This window comes from Panthera uncia, chromosome C2 (genome assembly GCF_023721935.1).
Source record: "Panthera uncia isolate 11264 chromosome C2, Puncia_PCG_1.0, whole genome shotgun sequence".
Taxonomy (NCBI): Eukaryota; Metazoa; Chordata; class Mammalia; order Carnivora; family Felidae; genus Panthera; species Panthera uncia.
The window spans coordinates 57,794,525-57,804,225 of NC_064810.1; the positions used below are offsets into that span (position 1 = coordinate 57,794,525).

The 9,701-nt window shown below is 39.9% G+C and overlaps 1 protein-coding gene across 1 annotated transcript in view; it reads right to left on the bottom strand.

The window, feature by feature from the left end:
* Positions 1-9,326, bottom strand: part of BTLA (B and T lymphocyte associated) — a 33,056-nt gene extending 23,730 nt beyond the window's left edge. The window contains exon 1 of the mRNA XM_049628171.1: positions 8,902-9,326. Within this exon, the coding sequence (XP_049484128.1) occupies positions 8,902-8,989 (88 nt within the window). The 5' untranslated portion in view covers positions 8,990-9,326. The remainder of the gene's footprint in view (positions 1-8,901) is intronic.
* Between the last annotated feature and the right edge of the window lie 375 nt (positions 9,327-9,701).

Genomic DNA, 9,701 nt, shown 5'->3' on the forward strand with positions numbered 1-9,701 from the left:
AGCCACCCAAGCCCACTTGACATCCCCCTACTCCACGAACGTCTCAGGCTGTTCTGTGTGACAGGCAGCATTCTTTTATAATTAAATGTGTGTGTGCATCTGTCTTCCTATCAGGGCCACAGCTTTCTTGATGAGCTACTACCTGTCTCTGCAGGAGGAGGTGGCCTTAGAAAACGTATGAAAGGAAGAAGGCATGATGTAGCCCGAGACTGAACAAAGAGAGCTCAGGAAGAGAAAAATTTCCTGTTCACAACTCTGACTAATGCTTTCTATGCACTAAGGGTGCAGAGCAGACACCTCTGAGTTGTTACAAAGGTGGCCTACAAGGCACTGAGGTGAAGAATATATGCATCTCAATATACCCTAAAGTGGTTAAGTTATAACCACTAAAGAAAAATTAGACCTTACAAGTATACAGTGTGGGAAGGCCTGATTTATGTCCACTCAGGGGTGATATTCAAAGTACTTAGCAAGTGATACTCTGTGGTCATTTAGATACCTGGATCCAGCCAATCAGAAAGGCGTGCCAGCCACAAACAACTACACGGGCCAGTACCTTCCAGCTGAGCAAGTGTATTTGCAGGTATGAATATCATCAGGAGCCAGGGAGGGTAGATAAATCTGTTAGCTCTTAAAAAAAAAAAAAGAGTTTTGTGATTATGAATTTTATGTGAAGTAATTATTTCTTATTTTTAAAGACCACGTACCTTGATTATAAGTATCACCTGAGGAAAATCCCAACTAAGATTCACTCTTTCTCCATGGAAAAATTCTTACATATGGGAAGTTCAAAATGGTTACATGTACTGAAAGAAATGAATGACTATAACAAATGCAGGCTGCCTTAATTTGAGATAAGACAGAGTTAAGCATAAAAGTGCAAATAATTTTTGAAAACTACAATGGTTATGAAAGGTATAATACGTCAATAATTTTCTGTGTCACGAAGCAGGATTTTAGTTTCTGTCAGAAGATATTGTGATAGACAAACACGAAAAAACAAAAACTTCGGACACAGGGCGGGGGTGGGAGCTACAAAAGGAGAAAAGTCTTCAGATTTAAGATGAAAACAAGCCTTCAGAGGGTCATGGTGGTACAATTTGCCTTACTTTTGAGGGCCTGTGTGATGGATGGCAGGGGAGGTCTGATGACCACAGGGAAGGGAAACAAGTGCTTCTTCCCTTATAAATTGGTATGGGCTTAGGGGCCCCCTGAGGCAGCGGAATGAACAAAGTCAAGGCCAATTCATGCACAGCAACAGCAGCCATGTGATCACACATCAAATAATTCTGAAGGACATCCACCTGGACACCTTAAGAAATCCCATGAACAGCACCAGAAAGCCCACATGGCATAGTTCTCATCATAAGCTAGCTGGCTGGCATAGCCTCGGAAAATCACAAATGTGGTGACATGAGATGAAGTTCCACCTCATACAGATGCCACTATTTTAATGTTGTATCACGTAGTGTTGATTATACTTATTACTTTAACTCTCTGGTAAACACACCCACTACATATGTCAGGTATCCCCAGAAGTTCTAGGAATACCTGGGAAATTTATTGTATGCGTGCAATGTTAAAACAGAGCTCCTATTGTAAAGAGAACATCGGTAATCTAAGCAAAACCTTGTGACATGATCTCAGGGGTACAATGAAAACTGACCGAGCCTCAGTCCCTACCACAAGATGAAAGCTACTCACTCACATATATCTACCTGACAAACAACAATGTAATAGAGATCAAAGACATAGAAGTAGTATGAAATAGTAGTTCAGATTTTTCTTCTTCTCTGTGATTATTGTGTGATACTGGTCTTCAGATGGGGATAGGCATCTCTTCCCTGTCCAAACACACACATGCAAACATGCACACATACAGAGAGAGAGAGAGAGAGAGAGAGGAAGAAACTCATATAATATAAAGTTTCTATAGCAAAAAGGGAATTGGAAAGAATTAAGGAATTAACTTCACAACAAGAGTATGCATAGCACAAATCCATATTTATTCCCTTTGCTTAAAAAAACAAAAGAAATGAGAAAATTGAATTTTCACAATCATCTCCATTATTGTTTCCTCTTTATTTTTATTCTTTTTTCATTTTTTAACATTTATTCATTTTTGAGAGACAGAGAGAGACAGAGCATGAGTGGGGGAGGGGCCGAGAGAGGGAGACACAGAATCTGAAACAGGCTCCATGCTCTGAGCTATTAGCACAGAGCCCAAAGCAGGGCTTGAACTCACAGACTGCGAGATCATGACCTGAGCTGAAGTTGGACGCTTACCCAATTGAGCCACCCAGATGCCCCTACTATTTCCTCTTGAAAATTTTTGTTATACTGGTATGTGAAAACATTCTTTAAGTTTGCTTTCATGTGGTATTTATTCAGCACACTTTGAGGCAATTTCTTCTAGGCCTAGAATTTCTCATTGTGTGATATGACTATTTGAAGGAAAATTTGAAGTCTATCTCTTCAATCTAGTTTTATTGAGCAATTTGAGACTTTATGCCATATATCTCTTGGTTTTATCCAGTCTGGGATAATTCTAAAATTGTTTCGTCTTAAAATAGTCATTTTAGTATTTGCCATAGCTTTGTAAGTTAGCAAAACTTACAAAGCACCTGTGTCATTCCCTCTCCCTGAGAGGACAGGACCCACGGAGAGCTTTAGTGATCATCAGGTCAGACAGCACCCGGATAGTGGAAGCCACCTCCAGAATCACTGCTTCACATTCATTGCTGCTTGTGCACAAGCACATGGCACTTTGCGTTATCAAAGTGCTGCAGACTCATCCTCCAGATGGGAGGAAGATAGGGATATAACTAATGTTTTTGAATTCTTATTATGTGCTATTCACTTTTAGGTACCATGCATATATCGTTTCATTTGATCCTTAAAATTAGTATCTTTATATTTAAGTTGGAGAAACCAAGTATTAGAGAAGCTAAGCCACTTTCTCAAGACAACCAGCTGGTGGGAGGCAGAGCCAGGACCAGGATTGAGTCTAGGCCCGGCTAACTCCACAGCACGAGCCCTTACCTGCCAGGATAGTTGTGGAAGGAAATGAGAACACAAAGGAAGAGTTCTTAGCACTGTGCTTGGTTTCTAATAAACAACGATAAGTACCAGGTATTATTATTTGTTTAGGGAAGGGACACAGCAGTTGAGCAAAGCCTATGGGTGGCAGAGACAAGATAGAAACCAGAAGGCCTGCCCTAAGCGCCTCTGCTCTGAGCAGTTATTCCCAACTGTGTTCAAGGATCAGCAGTAATGCATAATGACTGGTATATACATTGGGCAGACAGATATAATAGACACAGAAAAGGCAGTGTATCCCATAGGAAAATGTCCTTTTGTGTGAGATATGTACTCCTACTGGATTATACTAACCAGCAAAGCCAGCCTTGGCCAAAAGTGGGAAGTAAAACTACCTTTGACTTTGGATATTTTTCCAAGATTTCTCTCAGTACTTCCCCATTACGTCTCTACCAAGTGATAAATGTCTCTTTGTCACGGGCTGTCTCTCCAGCCAAAGGATTCATGTGTGTTCCATTTCTGCAGAGTCCTGCCCACCCTATTTGACAAGAATGAGTATCTAGTGCAGTGTTCGTTGGCCAATTCTGCAATCTTCTCAATGGAGTAGCAAATGTTTTTAGCCAGTTTAATGGGCTGTAAAGAACAATGACTCATACTGACAATTTAAAGAATAGTTCTGGAAGACTTTGCCTGCTATATAGATGGGCCCTTTCCTTCAGAAATGCTAGGCCCTCCACCTTGATCACAGTGCCTTCTGGAAGAAAATCAGTGCAGAAAAAGCCTAGAGCATACCTTAGAAGCCATGTTCAGTAGTATCAAAGAGAGCTTTGTCATTGTATCAGAAACCAACAAAAGTATTTCTATATATTGCCTTCAGTGATAGTGTAGTTACTTGTGAGCTCAGAGTAAGTGTGGGTTATGTGTTACTCCAAAGACCCAGGGAACGTCCATCTTGACTTCTTTGCCAGGTACTTCCTCACCTTCCTAATGCACCCTACCACAGAGATCACAATGAGATTCACTGGCTTTTTCAAAACCCAAGAAGATACTTAACAATATCCATGTGAGCAGAAACTGCCAATTGTCCCCCAACATTAATTATCCTCCTTTAATATGGTTGAAGAAAATGAAATAGGGCCATGACCACTCAGCTAGAACCAAAATACCCCAGCCTGCCTTATAGCCACTTCTGGACAATGAGCTGTTTGTGACATATGTAAGTTCCAGGTTGATCTCACAACATAAATATGGCTAACAGGAAGGAGAAAAGGAGAAGTTAGCTACACCAGCTAAACCTGAGGTTTCCCTATGACTGACCCAGATGACCCCTCCAACATTCTCATGGACTCTGTTCAAAGTGAACCTCAAATTATACATGTTTAGATTCTGAGCATATGAAAATGATAGCCCTGCATGTGTACAAAAAAACACACACACACAATAATTTCTTCCACAGAGATAAGCATGTAAATCAGAGCCTATAACCATGAGAGGATAGGTGGAGAATATTGAGCTTATTTGGAAGTAAGGGAGTGAGGAATATTACAAAAGTGAAGCAAATTACATATGACAGAACAGCTTGCTGACACAATGTAACTCAAGTCACATGACTACCAAACTCTTATTGTTATTTATTGGTAACTGTGGATGATCTTAGACGATGATATGGAATTTATAGGCAACTTTTCTCAAGCCCAAATGAGAGATGGTCTCCCAATACTACTTTAAGGGAATTATCAAGCAAATTAAATTTTGAACTAAAGGGAAAAAAAAAAACAACATTATTAGCTGAATTTACACAACACTTAGTGATGCATCAAGTAAGTCATGGGAAATCCTCAAGATATAAAGGTTAAAATTAATATGTTCTAAGTGTTTTACAGAATTAATTCACTTAATACTCACAAAATTCCTATATTGGATCAGTGTCAATATTGTCTCATCACTTAGATGGGGAAACAGAACCAGAAAGATTATAGTTACAGGACCAGGAAATGGCAGAGATGGGACAGTAATCCAGATGGTCTGGCTCTAAAGTCCCTGATCCTAACCATTCTGCCACTGCCTTTCCAAGAAACATAGGAAAAGACTGACTTAAGTCTTGGGCCTGATTATGAATGCCTGTGAACATTTTGCGTTCAATAATTTTGAACTCTTTTTTTTTAAATTTACTTTTGAGAGAGAGTGTGTGAATGGCAGTGGGCAGGGGGCGGGGGCACAGAGAGAGAGGGGGACAGAGGATCCCAAGTGGACTCTGAACTCACAGCAGCAAGGCTTATGCAGGGCTCTAACTCATGAACCTCGAGCTCATGACCTCAGCTGAAGTTGGATTCTCAACCAACTGATCCACCCAGGAGCCCCAACAATTCTGAACTCTTAAGATAAAACTTACAAATAAGGAAAATTAAGTAGGAAAGCCCCAGTGAAGCAAGATAACCAGCATTTGTCTTCAGTATGACAATAGAGAAAGTTTTGATAGTGCAACAGATAAAGGAACTATTAATTAAAGAATTATCAGTGTTAGGAAAGTCTACTCAAGGCTCTTATCAGCACAGGAGTTCATCTTTTCACGCCTTAATCCACAAAGTCCTTTAGCTGCAGAATATATTCCTAGACATTTACGTAAAAGGTAATCATATTTTGTGGCAGACATTTTGATAATAACAAAGCACGGGCACTTGGCAGAAGACAGAGTTCTATCTCTAGCATACCATGTACACATTTCAATAGGAACAGATAGCTAGAGCCATAGAAATAAGTCTGAAAAAGACGCCGTGTTACAAAACAGAAACTTAAAAAATGATAGACAGGCACGGGACACCTTCTTCCCTGTTTCTGCCCAGACACAAGGACATGGCCAGTTTGTGGTGGAGCGGTATACCCTGTGTGGGATGTGGGGTACGGATCCATGGGCCGTACTGAACTATCACAATGAAGGAGAAAGGACACAGGCAAGAGCCAAGTGGAGAGTGGCCCTAACTACTGCGTTCTCAAGGGAACTAGAAGTGTCCACTGGTACTAGACTAGAAGTTTTTTTTTTTTTTAATCACAGTAAGCAGCAATCAAAGATTTACTACTATCTTCATTTCAGACCATATATAGTGCTAAGAAATACCCACATATTAATTGCACTACTCCTGCCTGCTTGAAGACAGAATCCTTGGTCCAAAGCCTTGTAGCTGGACCTGCTCCATGGTGATGCGTCTTCACCTGCAGCCTAGTTCTTTTTGGTATAATCTGCCCATCTGTGCATGAAGGGAAGGTGCTGACACCTTTATTATTTTCATCAGGACAGAAGTCATACCCAGATACCAAGAGGCAGAGTTCCCTCTGACTTTTTTGAGAAACACAAAAAGCAAGCAAGCATAATTTTAAGGAACAATTTTAAACAAGAAGTTTGTAGAGAACATAACATTTTTCCAACCTTATTACAGACACAGAGTCATTCCTAGGAAGAGGCACACAGATCTCACATTGCTTTTAAGTGGATGGAAAGAAATCTATAAAAATTATTTTTAAGCCTTTTGAAACTCTGCCAGTGTAAAGAATGCAGTAGTTAAGTGTAACATAGGAAACCCCCAAGATATATAGGTTAACATGAATGTGGTTTTAAGGAACAGAGCCTTCAGCTCTGTCTGGAGGAACAAATTTCACCAAACATTTATCTCAACCTGTATCTTAAATGTAATGCAAGTCATGTTGCAATCTATCAACTGCTTTATAATATACCTGGCTGGCACTTTATCTGAGGCTTTCTGTTTAATTTTCCAAATAATTTGATCCACTATAGTTGGGACTAAACATATTGTGCAACATATTTCATTTTTTCATTTTGTTTAGCTTTAAAAGCTCAACTATTTTAAATGATAATGTTAATGCTTATTTCCCATTTAACTGAATTTTGGGGAGGGAGGTTTGCTTGGTTTTGCTTAGCAAAAACACCGTTAACATTTGTCAGCTTTTATTATGTGTACTTTTTATACCAGGCACTTCACCCATATTATTGCATTTATAGTCTTCACAATAGGCCCATAATTTAGGTACAATTGTTATCTCTATCTTACAAATGAGGAAATGAAGAATAAGAGAGAAGAAGAAACTTAACCAAGGTCACATAGCAATGGGCAGAGCCAGTAAACAAACTCGGGCCTAACACCCATGTATGGTTTTATAAGCATATTGGGAAAGGAATAAAAGTTGTACCCCACCTCCAGGGTGAAATAGCACTAAAAATTCTTTTACTCCATTTCACACAGGATAGTTTATGTATTCTTCAAATTGGTATGAATTCTGTTTTTTAATGTTTATTTATTTTTGAGAGAGAGAGAGAGAGAGAGAGAGAGAGAGAGAGAGAGAGAGAAACAGAGCATGAGTAGGGGAAGGTCAGAGAGAGAGGGAGACAGAATCCAAGGCAGGCTCCAGGCTCTGAGCTGTCAGCACAGAGCCCGATGCAGGGCTCGAACCCACGAAATGTGAGATGATGACCTGAGCCAAAGTCAGATGCTTAACTGACTGAGCCACCCAGGCACCCCAGAATTCTGTTTAATATTTGACTCCAGTTGTAACTGGGATTTTAGGCATCTGATGGAAAGTGAAAAACCCAGCCAGCCATCTAAGCACCCCATCAATGTAATACCAAATATTTGCACACATGAAAATGTTTAGGTGACTGGGAATTTTTACTTTGCACCTGGTTGTGAGCCATCCTTGCATCATGAAGACAAATTCCAAACCACACTGTTCCAGAATTTAAGATGACGTTCTATAGGATTTCAGTGACCATATTTTCTGATTTAAAACCACAGCACACAAACTAATGTGAGTATGTGTATTTGCAGGGATAACAAGGCAGGATATTTGCAATCAGACCTGCGAACATCAGAAACACCCGCTAGCTATTTATAGCCTTTCCAATATATGGGCTCCTATATATATCAGTGTAAGAGAGCAAAGGAACTCACCAGAGGAAGAAATTGCTTTTTTGCCTGCATAAAATCTTTGCAGAAGAACACCATCTATGCAGAACCCAAGCTGTTTTCTATATCATATGACACCCAAGTAGGAACCATCCTCTTTCAGCCTAATAGAAGCAATGACAGAATGCTCCAATCCTAGATTTCTGAGCATTTTCTCTTTCAGTATCCTCCAGGTGCACACCCCACTGAAGCAAATAATACTTTATTTAGTGACACTATTCAAGAGTAACCAGAGTCAGATATAACCTCAGCTATCAAACACCTACCCAACGGAACACTATAGCACTCTGCTTGCTTCAGTTTGGAAAAGACCAGCTATTTAGTCACCATCAAGATGGCATCCAGAGCATTTTTGCCAGAAATAGTGATAAATTTGTACTTTATTTAAACATCCGCCCAATTCTCTGTCCTTACTATCAGAACATGTTTTTTTTTTTTTTTTTAGTTTTATTTATTTTGAGAGAGAGAGAGAGAGAGAGAGAAAGAGAGGGTGTGTGAGTGGAGGAAGGGCAGAGAGAGGGAGAGAGAGAGAATCCCAAGCAGGCTCCACACTGTCAGCACAGATCCCAATGCAGGATTCAATCCCATGAACTGTGAGATCATGACCTGAGCCGAAATTAAGAGTCGGACACTCAACCAACTGACCTGCCCAAGTGCCTCCCATCAGAACATGTTTTTAAGAAAATCAGCCATGCCATGACTTGAAAATGATGTTACTGAGTTTATGTTCTAAAATGTGCTCACTGAGCAAACCTCACTCTACGGTTTCATCTACCATTATCCACTTGACATAAATAATACATCCTGCTAACATCGGCAAGCAAAATTATTCCCTCCAACACCCCCTGGGAAATAAAACAAGACATTATTTAAGTAAGTGTCTTACCGTTGATACTCCAGATGCCCAGATGTGGGATTAGGAAGAGCACCCAGGACATTTTCTCAATTCCAAGCATGCCAGGTGATCTCTTCATTTCCTGTGCATATCAGGGATGGAAAAAGTCCAGTAGACTTCTCTTCTTTCCTTGAATTCCTCAGGCTTGGACCACGTTACCTACCTCAGTGACATCTGTGAAATACAGAAGAGCAAGGAGGCAGCAGAAGATAGTAGGAAGAGCTTGAATAAATTTGTAAAACAAAGTGAACAGAAAGATTACGTGGTACTCTATTGTGTGGTTTTTGCTTCTTGTCAAATCGGCTTCTCACTTTCAAACACTATGATCTGCAAAGCAGCTCAGTCCTTAACTTCTCCTTCCGCTTACCACCCTTTTTGCCCCACACTGAGGTTTTCTCATGTTCAGTGGCATGAAAAATCAAACTTTAAAGAAGTCTATAGTGTTGCAATCTTTAGGTTGAGATTTCAATCACATTAAGTTCAGGGAATTCATGGTAAAAAGTACCTATGGTAAGTATGCCTTTTCCCATTTCATAGCTTTAGATTATGAAACTTCTTTTATGTAAAAGGTCTTAGATTTTTCTTCCCAAACATCATGTCATGGCAAGATGAGAATGCTTATTGTCATTACACCAGTGATTTATCTGAGGTTATGGAGAATATGAGTGACAGGAAGCACTTCCTCAACAGATGAGGGAAGGGCAAGTGTCTTTAATCTGTAGTTAGATATCAATGGAACAAGACCATCGTTAATATTAGCTACATGTTCTCTCTAAATAATAAAGTTCCGA